Below are 16385 nucleotides of genomic sequence, written 5' to 3' on the forward strand. Positions count from 1 at the left end.
ATGATAAGTAGCAATAATTCTTGATTCCTGGAAAAAGTTTATGCTAACTTTGGTATCATCCCACTTTCTCCAAAGAAAAAGAGAAGTATTTCAGAAGATTAGTTCTTCATTCCAATGGCATGAAGTGTTTTGAGCATTCTCTTATCACACTGGAAGAGAAATAAAACAGTATAGATCATGTAAACCATACAAAAGAAAAAAATTTCAATGAAAAGAAGTGGAGCTGTCGAAGTAAATTATCTATGCATGCACTATAACTGACAAAATGGTTATTGCAACAGAAGACTATGCTCAAAACCTTAGGGGTTTCCTGGATTCTTTCCAGTTGTCTTTGAACCCTCCAAATGGAGGGGAAAAGTAAGCTTAGTCCTTTGGATCAGTAGAAGATTTCTGATACATTGAAGTAGACGAACAATAAAAACTGCAGGAGAGTAAAATCAAATAGAAATATATACTTCATTTCTTTAATCACTCAATCAAGTAGCTGCAGATTTTGGAGGACATGGCTAAGAAAGAGCAACATCTATTTAAATAAAGAGTAAAGTAATTCACAGATATGATTCTTAATCTTTGTAGAGTCCTACAATGAGCTGATAAAGGCAACATAGATCCTCAATGAGCTGTCGACAACAATATCATTATACAAGAGGTAGCTCAAATCCTCAAATTTTCGTACTTCAAATTTTAACAGTTTCTCTCAAGAAAATATAACAGTTCCTAATTCTCCCGCAGCATCCAAATTGCAATAAATTAAAAGTCAGATAGTCCTGGGATCCAGAGGGATATGGCATCAGAGTTTCTACTGAACACCAGTTTTGGTGGTCACGGCATGAATCAGGCTAGTCAGTCTTATGACTAAGGAACCTGAATATGCGACGGATTAGAGAGATGAGCCATTGCCAGAAAAGGACAATGAAATTCAACCTCTTTGGTCTGGGTTCAGGTCTGGGTCCAAATATGCCCTTGTAGATCTCTTTCTGCTTTTGGTAAACAGCTTTGTCATGTTCAGCAAGCAATCGAAGTTCTTTCAAAATCGCTTTATCTTCTGGAGCATACTTTTGTGCTTTCTGGAAGTCCTCTCGGGCAGCTTCTGTCTGACCAAGTGCTGCTCTAGCTTTTCCACGTCTAAACAAGGCCTTTACATTGTTTTCATCTTCTGACAGTACCTGAGAGCAGAGGCAAAATGATTAGCATTAGTATCATAAAAACACTTATCTTTGAGTTCTAAGGCCACATATGGCAATAGCTGTGCACTTTAGCCATCGTATTAAAACTTGAATATGCAAAGGGTTGAATGCCTCTTACAACATTCGTGACAACAATGCATTCGCACAGTACAATATAAAAGAACAACCTCAAGCCTCAAGCATCATTAACATTGTTTATGCTTTGTTTTGTTCTTTTTCCCCAAGGTAGCTTGGTAATAGAGAAGCTCTGTGATACTCACCAAAATTTGACCAAGCTACTGGACCTTATTTTAAACAAATTATCTTACACTTCCAAGTCAAACAACAAACACATCAGCACATATAATATGGAAGCTAATCCAGCTAGTCATCCACTTCCACTTATGTATCCCTTTTTAACCAGCCCTATAAAATGTCCTGCTACAGCTTTTTGGTGTTATATCCCCATTGTTTAAATATTGTAATCTTGAAACAGAAAAACTTCCAATTATGTAGATCGCCATTTACCAAATTTTTAATGAATCAGAGAATGGTCACGTTTCGTTTTCGTTCTTCTAACTACGAATATTGATTTTAAATGAAAGAACATACTGTGACTAAACTACCAAGTTATCAGAAGATATTGGAAATTTTTTAATATGGAAGGTAAAATAATCTTGGATTTATTAGGAAAATGAATTAAAACATGAAGTGCTAAAGAACATTTTTTTAAAGCACTATATCACCATACAATGGTACATTGCCCAATGGCTTCATCATATCGCTTTAGCTTGATCAAGCATGCAGCCATGTTGAGGTGGCAGGGGTTTTTCACAGATAAGGCCATATCTCTGTATTTCCCAAATAACTGAAACATGAAGTCATCTCCCATATATGCTATAGCCTGACAGAAAGAAATCATATTATAACTCCTACAAAACCTGTGCATGGTAACAAATAAGTGAAACACAAGTAAATTTTTAGCCACCAACCATTTCATACTGCTGCATGGCCTCCTGAAGCTTTTCTTCCTTAAAGTAAGCATTCCCTTCAACCTTCCTCCTATCAGCTGCCTCAATTCTCTCTTCTACAGTCATGTCACTACGAGCTTTACCCTACTTCATATTAATAAATTCCCATGTTTAATTAGTCTCTTCGATGACTAAGAGCCAAAAACAACTTTTACATACTCAGCAAGACAGCACAAATGATTTGCCAAATGAAGCATAAAAGACCTTAATCTACTTAAAAGAAGACTGTAAATACAGACGACAAAATTAAGAGAAGTATTTAGTCCTACTTCTTTGATCTCATCAAAACCGATAAGCTCAACTTCATATAAAAGGTTTGCCATAGGGGGGACATTCGGGAAAGAAAAGCTTCCTTCTTTCCCATAGCCTAGTTCCCACGCAACATGCAACAGTGCACGCTCCCCACTCTTCATGCTTGCAATGCCAATTCCCAAACCAGCCATTTCCTTTTTTTCTGTCACAATTCAAAGAGTTAAACAATAAGTACCATTTGCTATTCCACTAACAAAATGATTAAAATCTATCGTGGATCCAATGTTCACAATAAAATTCAGATTTAACTCATCCCAACAGAATACATGCAAGCTTGCAGATCTAAGGCAAAAATAGATCTGAAGGAATAACAGCAATTGACATGTCTGGCATCACATATTAGATTATGCAATCAATTCAGAATATAGAATGCTTGCTTTGTTTGAACATCATTACAAGACTAATTAGCCTTTACAGAGCATTTTCCTTGAATTAGAAAATAAGCATACTGCTGTCTCAAGTTTCAACTTGAATAAAAGGTAAGACTTGCATCAAGAACCAGTTTTAGCCAAAATTGTAGTGTACAATGGTACTAGGATGAAGGATCAAAGTCATACCCAAGCTTGACATGGAATAGGGAATGGGTCCTTGTGTGCCAGAACCGTACCAATCTATACATTGTGTCCAAATACCTACTACCATACCTATATTTTCTCTCTAATTGGTTTTTATGTTGCTTGTTGCTTATTGGATTGATGAACCATGCAAAAACCAAGTGGAGTTGAAGACGAATGAAAATTTCAGTTCTAGTTTTACATAGGAGAGAATTAGATTAATTGCACTATATTAGATAAAAAGGTAGAATAAACCATTATAATTTTGAGGCCACTTTCTACACTGATATCTTATCTACATTAAGGTAGCTTAAGGTAAAAAATAAAGAATAAAAAGGTAATGAATAACTGGCATACCTTTTCCCAAGATAAGTTCAATTGGGCGTTGTTCTTGCCAAGTATCTTCAAACTTGTGCAAAGAGCTCTCAACCCATGCCCTGTAGTGCACTGCCACATCAAAAAGACATAATTAAGAACGTGCGCAATAGTAGTGACCTTGTTGTCTTCACAATCTCCCATTCTAGGACATAATACAAGTTAGTCAAAATGCACGACCAAGAAGAGGCGAGATTTGCAAAGTGCAGGAATACAACAATAAATAGTTCTGCAGATAACCACAATGAGAAGAAACAGGTACAGGTAAAAAATCTTAGTAATTAAATGAAGAATGGTCAATGAAATAGCTATAGAATAAAATTATCAAGAAAACACAATCCAAAATCGTTAAAACTGTATATACTGTCCAAACTTAAACGCATTACTTGAGCAAGACATACCGAAGTAGAATGTAAACTACTTACAGAAGCATGTCGACAGATTCCTAGGTTTCTGACCATTGCCTTCCCTAATGACTTGCTTCTTGACTTTCTCATGGAGGATCTCCATTGTAGAGTCAACTTTTGGAGGAAGTTGGTCATCCTGGGGAGGCTCGCTACGCACAAACGAAGCATTCTCCATAACAATATCATTATCACCATCTACACCTACAAGATAAATTAATATGAAAAAAAAATACCATTAAAATTTCCCGTGAAAAATCAACTAACAAACTGATGGACTCTACATTTGCTAGAATATTCTCCCAACAAGATAAAATGTTTAACTTCAAAAACCAATAAGATGCGCGAAAATAACTCTTAGCAAGCACTCAAATGTAGAAATTAGTGCTAGATCACAGTTCCCACAGGACAAACAGATGTTACTCAGCTCAAATTAGGAGCATCAAGTACATAAAAGACGATTCCATCTACACAAATCCAAGCAAGAGATACCAAACTAGAGATTAGAGCATGAGAGAACCAACCATCCGATTTATTCTGCGGATCCTGAAGGGAATCTTCCATTACTCACAGAGAGAATTCCGAAGAAATTTAAGTTCTCTGGTTGGAGATCTCGCCAAGGGCATGGGAGAAGGTAGAGAGGAAACCAGTGAAGCGTCTTCTAGATCGTTCTATCAAGGACCGAGCAAATCCGAACACTCCCGAGGGCAAAAATGGAAGGGATTCGGTCCCGATTTATTATTTTTTTAAAGTCAAGTCCGTGGGCAGATACTTCATTAAAAGGTTCAAAAAAAATTTGATCATAATTTGATACCTAAGAATAAAAAATAAATAAGAGAAAGGGCTAAAAATCCTAAATAATTTTTACACTTAAATTGAGATACATACAAAATGATAATAGAAACTAATATTAATTCCATAATAATACAAAATTAATAATAAAACTCGTCTTGGATATAAGAAAGATTTTATTTGAAGTCAATATAACAGTGATGACGCAAATATAATGATGCACTTGGATTAATTTGTGTACAATGGAGAGATACATAGATACATCAACTGTGTGTATCTAATTAATATGGAAACAAAAATAAATTTAAAAAAAAAATTTCCTAACAGCTTCTTTAAATTTAGCAGCCTCTTCCATTATCAACTTGCATAAATTGAGACATGGGTCATGAAACCAAATCACTAATTCATTAAAATACAAGATAAATTTATTTATTCCATGCGATTTAAGATAAAAGACTACATTTATTGAGGCACTATAATCCCATCATAAAAGGCCTAACAATCTTTCCATTAGCTAACATCCAAACCCCCCACCACCCCCCACCCTTCTTCCAAGATTTAGGCAACGATGCAGCAGCAACGCATTCCAGTAGGGCTACCGCCAATGGGAGCGGGATCAGGAACGCACAACGCTGCGGTAGGAGAGTGGCCGGCTTGGCTGCATGGACCGGCACAGTCTTGCTTGGTTCTACAAATTCCGACGAAGTCACAATCACTGCCCTCTGCTTCTTTCACCGGGAACCCTACCAAACAAACAAATCGCACCTAAGTTAGAGACTCAGGCCCCATTTATACGGAGAAAATAGAAGCCAAGTAAGAAGAGAGAAATCTTTTGATAGAATTTTTAGGAGAGAGTATAAGAGAAAGGGAGAAAATTATATCTTTTTTAATCATTTTCTAATTAACATTATATTTTAAAGAATCTCTCTAATTTTATGTCAGGTTAACTAAACTCAACTATTTTTAAGTAGAAATATAGAGAACGTACTGGCTGATGCAGCGAGGGAGAGAAGGAGAAGGCTCAATATCACCATAGAGAACTTAGGGGAAGCCATTAGTGTAATTGTTTGACGTTGGTGGTGGTGGTGAGTTAATATAGAGAAGAGGGCGATGGAAATCTATGTGGGATTTTCTTCTTTATTTGCCCATAAGATTCAAGAATTTTAATTTGATTTGGTTTCCTTATTAGGAATGATTGATTCAGGGTACCAATTCAAAGAATAGATTCGCTAGGAAATACAATTTTGCACTAAATGAATCGCTTTACTGGTAAGGAAAGAATTACGGAGCATATCGGACATAAAATTCGCTTAATTTAGATTTTATAGTTGAACCTACTAAATTAGAGTTTTTGACAAATTAGTCGTGTTTCAATTTTTTTTTTTTTACCAAAATAGATTAATTTTTAAACTTATTACTAAATTGAGTCCCGTAGCCCTAATAAAATTATTAAATTAATTAGTATTTTATTATTAAGCAAAATGCTAATTAGTTTAGTATTTTTGTTTGATCCTAAACCGTTGAATTACTCGGTATTTTATGTATATAAATCTCTTTAACTTAATCTTTTAGTAGTTAAGTAAAAAAAATTATCTCGCGATAAAAACATAAACGCTGATTATCTTTAGTATTTTTGTTAGGATTACAGTGAATTAAATCTTATTTGATAAAATAAAATTTAAAAAAAAGTATATTTTAATAAAAAATAAATAAATAAGAGTTATAGTTTGGTCAAAAACTCTACTAAATTAAGCACTTTTGGGTGGAATAATTCGTCAACATACAACTCCATATGGGCCGGGAAATCATGGTCCAACTAGGGCCCAGTTAGATTGTTTTTATCGGCTTGGGGCTAAATGAACTAATTGTTGCTCTTTTGGGCCTTGCTGGAATGTTCCTATGGGTGAGGTTTTGGGTCAGGTTTGGGCCGTAAATGAATCACATGATTCGGTCCTTTTTCTCACCCAAATTCCTAAACCTAAGAGTCCAAAAATTTCATCTAAAGTACCAAAATCCAAATACTCTCTCTCTCTCTCTCTCTCTCTCTCTCTCCTTCGCAAAAGAACACCCAAATCCTACTCTCCCATCACCTTCCTAGTTGAGTTCCCACCCTCCTCAACTGATTCCCAATCCCAATCCCTTTTTCTCTCTCTTCTACTTCCCCCCGCTTATTTTTTCTCTTAATTTCTTTATTTCCAAATTCCTCCCTCCTCTCTATTGTTTTTTTTTTTTTCAAATCGATCCGGGCCCCTGCCGTTATCCCACTGCTCTCGAAGAACCCCAATGGCCTTTCACGTCGCTTGCCCGATCACTTGGTTCTCTCTCTTCTCTTTTATTCTCTTCTCTTCTCTTCTCTAGGCACCAATATTTTCTGTTTTTGGCAGTCGGCGCATCTGTGACTGCGAGCTTGGGTTCCCGGGGGGCTCCGGGAGCGCGCGGGAGAGGGAGGGCTTCTTGGAGGAGATCGCTGGGCTTGAGGAGTTCTTGCGGGATCCATGGGTCATGAGGAGAGACGCTTCTGCTGCCGTCGCCGCCGTGGAGGTCGCAGTCCCGCGTGTGGCGCCGCCTCCGGCCGTCGCGCCGGAGACCACGAGGGAGGAAGGAGGCGGAGGCGGAGGCGGTGGCGGTGGGGAGGAGAGCGCGTGGGCCGCCTCGGTGCGGGCGAAGCGCGCCGAGCTTCAGAGGCAGGCGGCGGCGGCCTCCGCGGCGGCCGAGGACTACGCGCGGAAGATGGAGGCCGGCGGCGTGGCTGCGGTGAGCTCTTAATGGTGTCCCTTGTCGTTTATCTCTCGATTTGGTTTTCTTGGTGGTTCTGGAAGGAAAAGTTGCTATCTTTCTTTGCTTCCTTTTCTGGTTCTTGGATTGTCCTTGAGAGTAGAATTTTACTTCTTTATCGTTCTTCTTGGTCTCTTTTTATTCCCTTCGTTCTTGTGGTTCTAGTTTTCTTCTGTTTTAAGGGAGTTCGAATTGAAGGAACTATTCGTCTTACAATTCTTGAAGTGATTAATCTTATCTCTTTCCCGTTTTAAGCATAATACGATTACACTGAAAGATACGCGATGAGAACTTGGACGAGATATTTGAATGTGGATATTTTTCTTCGTCAGATGTTTAAATGTGAACTTCGTTTTGTCCATTTCCTGGAGAATGTCCTGGGTTAAAGAATTTTATTTCTTAGTATTCCTTTTTTACTCATTCATGAAAAGATGGTGAAATTGGTGAATTTTATCAGGAGGCTGCATGTGAAGCAGCTAATAATATTGAAGATCAAGACTCTTCAATAGTTAAAGCTATCTGTCGTATTTGTTTCTCTGGTGAGACTGAAGGCAGCAATAGAGCTTTGAAAATGCTGCCATGCAGAATTTGCAGCAAGAGGTACCACAGGAGTTGCTTGAAAGTGTGGGCCGAGTACAGAGGTATGTATCAACTCATGAGTATTACGTAGAATGATTGCACCTCCCCTTTATTCCTAAAGATGATCTATTTTCAGATTTATTTCATTGGAGTTCATGGTCTTGCCCCTCTTGCCGCAGTTGTGAGGTTTGTGTCTTTTCATTTTCTTTTGGATAGATGTTAATTCAAAAAGGTAGCATTTGATAAGGACCGCAAGGTATTTTTTGAATAATAGAATGCAGAATGCACCGGCATCTTGACAGCTTGCATTGTGTAGCTTGGCATAACCTTTTGTGCCCTGGCAGTGAGTTGATAATGCTGGGCAACTGGATACTTCTTTTACCAACCTGATGTAGGACAATGTAGCTTTGACGTATATTTGCTTTTGATGTAGGACAAATGTGGAGAGGATTTGGATACAAGGAAATGATCTAGACGGAAGTAATAGAAAGGGTGTGAAGGGTTACATAAATTATAGCATAGATATTAATGGTTCCGTTACATGACATGATTCCAACTCTTGATTTCTTTTCGTTCTCATTATGCATGCCCCCTGCTATATTTTCCCCCCTTTTGAGTTTACTTTTACTTTTCTTTTTGTGCTAAAGCTAACCAATGCATACTACATTTGCACCTATAAATCCAGATCTGGCTGGAAGCATTGAACTGAGATCTTTAGATCCTTTTTTACTGCCTGAAACCTACTATACTGCAGAAATACCTTAACTGCGGAAACAACCCATAAGCCATCTATTTGGGGTTTCTTTTCATTGGAATTCAACCCTACAATTATATTATCAAAGAGAGGATCCCTTTTTCTATCATGCATCCTTCTATAAATCCTTATATCTCTTTCTTTTTATACTTTCTTGGCTTCCTTTAGCTTTCCTATATTACCTCTATTTGATCTAAATGACTTCTTCCACACAATGTAGCCTTCTTTTCATTTGCATGCTGTGACCTCACAAGATGTGTTAATAAGGGGGCAATTATATATGTAGGAACTTGAATCATATTGATTCTTGATGATAGCCTCATTAATATAGTCATTACCATGGAGAAACTGACACAAGATAGATGGTGAATATGGTTGAGTGCTGGATGAAGCATTATACTAGAGAAGTCAAACATAGTCTAGAATCTCTAGATGAGAATATTAAACTGGAAATGCAGGATAACTGGAGAGATCAATGCATTTGAAAGAATCTTAAGACTTGTCTATTGGAATGCAAATGAATATATGTCTAAGAAAATTTGCTGGAGTCCTCTGTAGTGTATATTTGGTAATTGTGCTATTCGGACTAATTTGGTGTGGTCATCTTAGCATGCCAATTTTGCTTCCTTTTCAGATTACGCCTTTTCTAGATTAGCTCTGATGTGCAATTGCTAATCTGTCAGCTGTTGATATGGTTCAATTCATTGTTCTTCAGGTTTGTCGAAGAACTGGTGATCCTACCAAGTTAAAGTTCTGTAAAAGGTGTGATGGTGCTTACCACTGCTATTGTCAACAGCCTCCACACAAGGTGTGTTTAGTTGTTGGTTCTCTAAGACATTGTTCAAGTGTCATACCTGTGAAAATCTTGTGTTTCAAATTGCAGAATGTTAGCCATGGGCCTTTTTTATGTCCAAAACATACAAGATGTCATAGCTGTAGTTCTAAAGTTCCAGGAAGTGGTCTCAGCACGAGGTACTGGCTGTAAATTTTGTAGCAATATTCTTTGAGGTGTCATGACCATTTGGGGGAACTTTAGACTTTTCTCCGATAATTATTGAAATGATGTACTTTTTCGATAGAAGAATGATTTACTTTGACAGCAATAATAGTGATATTAGTCACCATACAATTTAGTCTAACTTGACAACAATCATGCAGGTGGTTTTTAAGTTATACTTGCTGTGATGCTTGTGGAAGACTGTTTGTCAAAGGAAAATATTGTCCTGTTTGTTTGAAGGTAACGATTACTTCCTAGAAGCCTGCAGAACAGGCCTAAATGAAATTTTTTGAATTAGACCATGGAACTACTATGAATGATAATTTTTCTCATTCCAAGGATCTGGTGTGCAACTAAAACATTCAGTAGTATTTTTATTTGAGCTGTAAATACACTGAGCCTCCATATTTAGTTGGTTTTGACCTTAAACGGCTTTATATATTTCAAAAAGATAAAAAAATACACCATCGTCACTTTGTCAGCCATTATTCCTGCCAACAATTAGTGTTTGGTTAAGGAGCACAATAGAAGGCAGAAAGTGTTTTAATGGAAGGATCCATGAGACCTTTTGTACTGGATATCTATCTAAGGGCAAGATGTCGCCTAATGGTGTTCAAGGCAAAATGATACTACAGGGGCCTGCTGCATAATCATGCCAAAAAGCAGTTAGCATGATCTTTCATTGATTGCAGTTTAATGAGTAAACAACCTGCCAATATACATAGAATGAAATGATATGTTATATGCACTTTATGTAATCCAACTATTTTATCTTCCTTTACATGCTCGTAAATACCCACAAATCAGCCACCATGTGTATCCAAGATAGCTAAACTTTGCAGTTTTCAAATTTTGTAGGTCTACAGAGATTCTGAAATGATACCCATGGTCTGCTGTGATGTTTGCCAACAATGGGTGCATTGTGAATGTGATGACATCAGGTGTTTATGGACTCATTTAATGGTTTATTGTCTTGGAATTGTCATTTATGTTTCTTGGTTTGCTTTGTCTGCATTTTTCTCATATATGCATAATCACATATACATTCTGTAATGCCATATGACATCCTTTGCTTAGACGTCATGGTATCTCAAGCCTAAAGAAGAATTATACGTGTTTATATGTAATGCATATTCATCTATTGTAATTTTTGGAGAAGAAGATCATACAAATTCCATGGCATATTGGCTTGAGAACATTAGAACTGTAGGTGATTTTTAATGAAAAAAAAGTAAATACGACTTTTGAGTCTCAATTTCATTTTTTTTTGGGGTAAAATTATTGTGCTGAGTTTTGTTATTTTTTGCTAATATTCATTTAAAAATCGTCTATTTCTTATCTTTTCTGTCTCCAGTGCTGAAAAATATCAACAGTTCGAAGCAGATCGGAATCTGTACTATAAATGTCCTGCATGTCGTGGAGATTGTTATCAGGTATTGTGTTATTCAGGAAGTTCCTGGCTAGTTTGTGATATCCTGTTTATTCTATTCCTGTTTTGCTTGATGGCTAGGTCAAGGACATAGAAGATGCTGTTCGAGAGCTTTGGAGGCGGAAAGACTTAGCTGACTCTGATCTTATTGCAAGCTTAAGATCCGCTGCCGGATTGCCGTTTCAGGAGGAAATCTTTTCTATTTGCCCCTACTCAGATGATGAAGAAAGTGATTCAGTTATTATGAAGAACGAGCATGAAAAGCCACTAAAGCTTCCTTTAAAAGCTTTTATCAATAATGTCAATAAGAAATCTAAAGAGGACCGAAAAAGTTTGTCTCAAAAATCATCAAGTAAGAAGAAGGTATATGAGTTTGCGGCTGAAGTTGAAATGCCAGATCAAACTATTGCAACTCAAGATACAATGAGGTCGTTAGATAGCAGCTTTGGAGATCAAAAGTTCAACGATATGAAACAGTTAAGAAGTCATGGGCATAAGATCCTTTCATCTTCCTCGAAAAGAATTCCAAGCAACAACACAGGGAAATCTGTTGTCGATAAATTGGAAAATGATAGTCTTAATGTCAAGGAAGTTGCACATAACTCTCATAAGGTATCCCAAGGTAGCAAACCTCATGATTCTCATGTCAAAGACAGTGCTGGTAGAAGTTCAAGCAAAAGTGAGAGTGCAAAGGGAACAAAGTTAGTTATACATATAGGTAGAAAAGATAAAAATACGACAAGTTCCTCACACTCTGAAACTTCAAGCTGTCATAAGGAGCCAGAATTTACTGCCTTCAATGGTATGTACCTCTTTATATAGGAATATTTGTTGTACCTTGTCTTTCAGTTGTTATTTTGTGCCCAGTGTTAGCCACATTTAGCTACTAAGAAGTTTCTGACAGATAAGAAGGATATCATACTTGAGGCATACTTAAGTAAGTCATGATGATGGAAAGTAAACATGAAAGTGCTAATTTTAGCTTCAAATTCTGCATTCCTGAATTGGTAGTGATGCCGGGCTATCTTTATTACCCCATTTTTACTATTTATAACTTTGTCAAGTTATGATTTATGACTGCCTTTACCAGTCTTAGCAATTGTGCTAAAGATAAATTTACTAGGAGGAATGAACTGAGAAGTGGGAACAGTAGTTGTTTTATACCTTCTCTTCTTCTCTATATGATGAAGCAAATTTTTTAAGTAATGTTCACAATGGCATCCTTATGCACTCTATGTTTATCATTTTTTTCACCTTATCTTTAACATTTTTGTTAGACAACTAGTTAACTTAAAAACTTAAGCTAGTGGGTACCATATCAATTATGAAGAATGGATATGGATATGAGATAGAGATACGCTGATACGGCTAATCTTGAAAAATAAGGATACAGTACACTTAGGATATGTTGTATATATATGTCTATGTATATATATTAGTAAACTTGTGCACTAACAATTCATATATTATTGTTGCTTTGATAGTTTACATAAAGAGACCTCTAATTTATCCATTGAAAGAACAACCATTTATAACAAAGGTCCAGTATATTACGTAGTATATTACTATCTATGATGTAAAAAAAAAATTTCAATCTATAAATCATAAGAAATAGACTATTATAACATGAGTTCCTAATATAGATAATAAATGAACAAGCGAACTCAAAACGGAATGTAATAGTTTCATTTAATTTGGCTCATATTAATAGGAATTTCAAAAGTATCCAATAAGTAACTAAGAAGGGGTAATTATATTTTTAAGAAATTGGATAGTTTAAGGAAGTGCCAAACGAGTATCGTATCCAATACAGATATGACGGGAGTAAAGGAAATATCATTGCTTTCAAGAGAGTGATAACATTTATGATATCTATTAGATGTCCCATCATGTGCGTCCTCCATATACATTCAACATGTGGATAGATAAAAGATAATATGATGTATGACCTTCAGGCCTTTTATACAGCACATGAATACTTATTTAAAAAAAGATTAAATTGGGCTAAAAGTTTAAGCTATTAGGTAATAGTTGGCCTAAAAGTTAATGGATCGGTAATGTATATTGTACCTTCAAGAGTTTTAAAAAGCATATAATAAGGATTTGGCAACCAGTAAGGCTCATGACGCTTTGTTTATGATGGCCACCATAATGGGTGCTTTGAGCCTAAAAGTGGGATTTTAAGATATGAAATTTACATTATTAAGTATTAACCATCAAATTTTTTGAAGTCTAATCGACTCGATAAACACATACCATCTTTCAGCGCTACAATGAACACATACCATCTTCAAGCGCTATAATAAACACATACAATCTTCAAGTCCTCTATTACAAACTTTTGAAGTAATAGAGAACACTTTTCAGGCTTCAGCAAAACATGCTAATATTATAAGGGAATAATTTCATCCAACCTTCTAGCTACCATGCAAAATGGAAACCTGTCAGTCTTAAAAAATAGAATATCTATTAATTTGCCTCAGGATGTGAACCACCATGAGTGTGAGCATGAGCATCATTCAAGGTGGAGAAAAGTCACAAAGCACATAGCATAGTGGAAATGGTCTAAAACTGCCATGTATGTCACCATGAGTCAACTTTTTTTATCACCATGATCACCTATTAATCTAGAAGTCCACCTAGAACTTGCAGAGATTTTGTTTTCAACTTTAGTGCAATTGAGCGAGAACTGTTTGCTCTCTGCTTGGTGGAAAATAGTTGTCACCACTAACCAGCTGCCTAGGGGATTTTAGACCTCAGTATCACTGATGGACAAGATATTATTAATGCTTATAAGACTAGCTTCTGCAATACTCTTTTTTGTCTTAATTTTGGGATATTCTTCCTTTCTTTGCATACAATTTATTGACCCCATTTGATCAGTGGGAGGTTCTCATGTTATTGCCAATAACACAATGCCTGTGAAGATGTGAAGCTTCTAGAAGAGAATTTGGAACTTAACTGAAATAAGAGTTTGTGATATGTGCAGATAAAGAAGATGATATGGCAGAGACCCTTAAGATCTCTAAGAAGAATGGGAAAAGCAGAGGCAGTATTGCTAAGTCTGGAGTTCCGACCTCATTCAGAAGCCCTATCACAAGAAAGGTGATCACAGAAATATATCCTGCAGAAGAGGGTATGGCTGAAAATACATCAAGAAATGATGAGGTTTTACCAGTAAAGGATTTAGAGGGTACTATGAATGAGATCAACGATGTTGCAGAATATCCTTTAGCTGCTAAAGATTCTATTGATTCCAAACCATTATTGAAGCTTAAATTCAAGAATCCATATTTTGAACAGCGAAACTCTAATGCTTCAAGAGGAGTAGAGGAGAAGAATCCTGCCAAGGGGCGAAGGTCAAAGAGAAAGAGGCCATCTGTAGATAACATTGGTGCAAGCGTAGATGAAAAGTATAAACAGCCTACTCAGGATGCTTCGATGCATGAAGTTGTTGATGCTAAATGGATATTGAAGAAGCTGGGAAGAGATGCAATAGGAAAGAGAGTTGAAGTTCATGAAGTCTCAGATGACTCTTGGTGAGTTTTGGCTCTTTTTTTTCATGCTTCTTGCCATTATATCGTTACTTCTTAAAAATCTTGGCTTATCTTATTGTGCTCCAAGGTATATCACTTATCCTCCCATGTTTTGGTGGATGAACTGTATTTGTATCTATATATGTAAATTGTGTTTTCTTGTAGAAGTCATACACCATGAAAGCTGAAACTGGCTACCCACCGGAAACTTAGCACTTTGCAGGCTACACATGTGGGCTCCCAATCCCATTTTATGGTCCTTCCAGTCAATCTGGCAGTTATTATTAAGCTTCTGCCTTTTGGCTATTTGTTTTCTTAATATCCAATTTCAATGATTCTAGCACTTCAGCTGGTGATATGATATAAGCTATGACTGTGGAAGCCTTAGCACACGTGTAGTAATAATTAAGTTCATTTATTTAAGCATTCTGTCATTTATTATGGAAAGTAAATTCTTCATTTTCATATTGTTAATATGTTAGCTCTTACCTCTGTTTCTATTAATCTTTCCTCTATTACCAACTTATTGTCTATTAATTGGCTGACACTTGTTGACATATCTTACCCTTTTGGTTAATTTACTATCTTCATGTAGGCACAAGGGAGTGGTTTCTGATGTCATAGAAGGTACTCCATGTTTATCAGTTCGTCTTAATGATGGAAGGTCCAAGATCTTGGAGCTTGGCAAGCAGAGGGTTCGCTTCATTTCTCAGAAACAGAAAGGTGCAAAAGCATAAAAGTTTTCATGCCCTTTTTGGCATCACAAGTATGCATTTCTGGGTTCTGCAGAAATTTTTGGGTTCAAAGTTGCCGCGCTGTGGCTGATACCGTGTAACAGTAAGCAGCATGTACATTTTGTCTCACACCATCATGAAGCTACTGGAGCTTCTTTAGTTTAACACTGGTTCTGGCATGCACAGTTGAGCCATAAACATCATAAGCTTCCAGAGCTTTTAGTTTATTTACTGCAGCTTGCAACCATAACCTTTGGGTTTACAAAAATAACTGAACTAGTTCATAGAAACTAGTCATATGCAGGCAGGCGGCTTTTGCTCCATTAATTTCCTGGAAGGCAACTCTGTCAGCTTACTGATTCTCCAGTCAATACCGTTAATAGCAAAGGATGCCACATACAATGAGAATGGCATTCATGATGAAGAGTGTGCTGGCCTTATTTACATCAGGACGATGAACAGAGTATAGGGAGTTTACTTTCAAAAGCAGGTTGTGTAATTAATTTCTTGGTAACCATAGATGTTCGGTATCAAAAGATTGAAATTATAAGTCCGTTCTGTGCAAATTAATGTATTTGTAATTTGAACTTTCCTCAGATCTCTTGGTTCAGAGTGTGATGTTATTTTGAGAATGGAAACTGTTCACGATCTTTTAGTGTCAGATTTTGCCTAGTTCTCAAGGTCAAGGTCAAGGTATTTGTTGAATAAATGCATTATGTAGGAGTAATATGTAAATCTTCTATAAAGAAGGGTATTTGCAACATTAGTCTTAATATTCCATGTATTTCCAACAGGTATTGTGAAATATTATTGATCTATAGATTTTTTGTGTTACTGGGAGTAACTTGGGCACGAAGTCGTAACCGTAAATATTGCTGAATAAATATCACGTTGACTTAGTATCATTGTCTTCTCATGTAAGTATATATTTATTTTTACTCACACCC

At 36.6% G+C, this 16385-nt stretch overlaps 2 protein-coding genes across 2 annotated transcripts; one reads left to right on the top strand and one right to left on the bottom strand.

Moving 5' to 3' along the window:
• Positions 1–503: 503 nt before the first annotated feature.
• LOC140796253 (peptidyl-prolyl cis-trans isomerase FKBP42) lies at positions 504–4551 on the bottom strand. Its single transcript, XM_073149193.1, has 7 exons — positions 4367–4551; positions 3864–4046; positions 3421–3510; positions 2467–2651; positions 2159–2281; positions 1918–2070; positions 504–1166 (listed from the first exon to the last, which is right to left on the bottom strand). The coding sequence occupies exons 1-7, from the start codon at positions 4404–4406 to the stop codon at positions 840–842; spliced, it is 1101 nt and encodes a 366-aa protein (XP_073005294.1). The 5' UTR covers positions 4407–4551; the 3' UTR covers positions 504–839.
• A 2126-nt stretch (positions 4552–6677) lies between these two features.
• Positions 6678–16099, top strand: LOC140796251 (uncharacterized). Its single transcript, XM_073149192.1, has 12 exons — positions 6678–6949; positions 7019–7388; positions 7867–8050; positions 8125–8174; positions 9458–9550; positions 9626–9714; positions 9901–9979; positions 10598–10680; positions 11094–11172; positions 11250–11970; positions 14158–14707; positions 15300–16099. The coding sequence occupies exons 1-12, from the start codon at positions 6918–6920 to the stop codon at positions 15439–15441; spliced, it is 2472 nt and encodes an 823-aa protein (XP_073005293.1). The 5' UTR covers positions 6678–6917; the 3' UTR covers positions 15442–16099.
• The last annotated feature ends 286 nt before the right edge of the window (positions 16100–16385 follow it).

Source organism: Typha latifolia, chromosome 10 (assembly GCF_019914945.1).
Source record: "Typha latifolia isolate L0001 chromosome 10, TyphaL0001v2, whole genome shotgun sequence".
NCBI classification, from domain to species: Eukaryota; Viridiplantae; Streptophyta; class Magnoliopsida; order Poales; family Typhaceae; genus Typha; species Typha latifolia.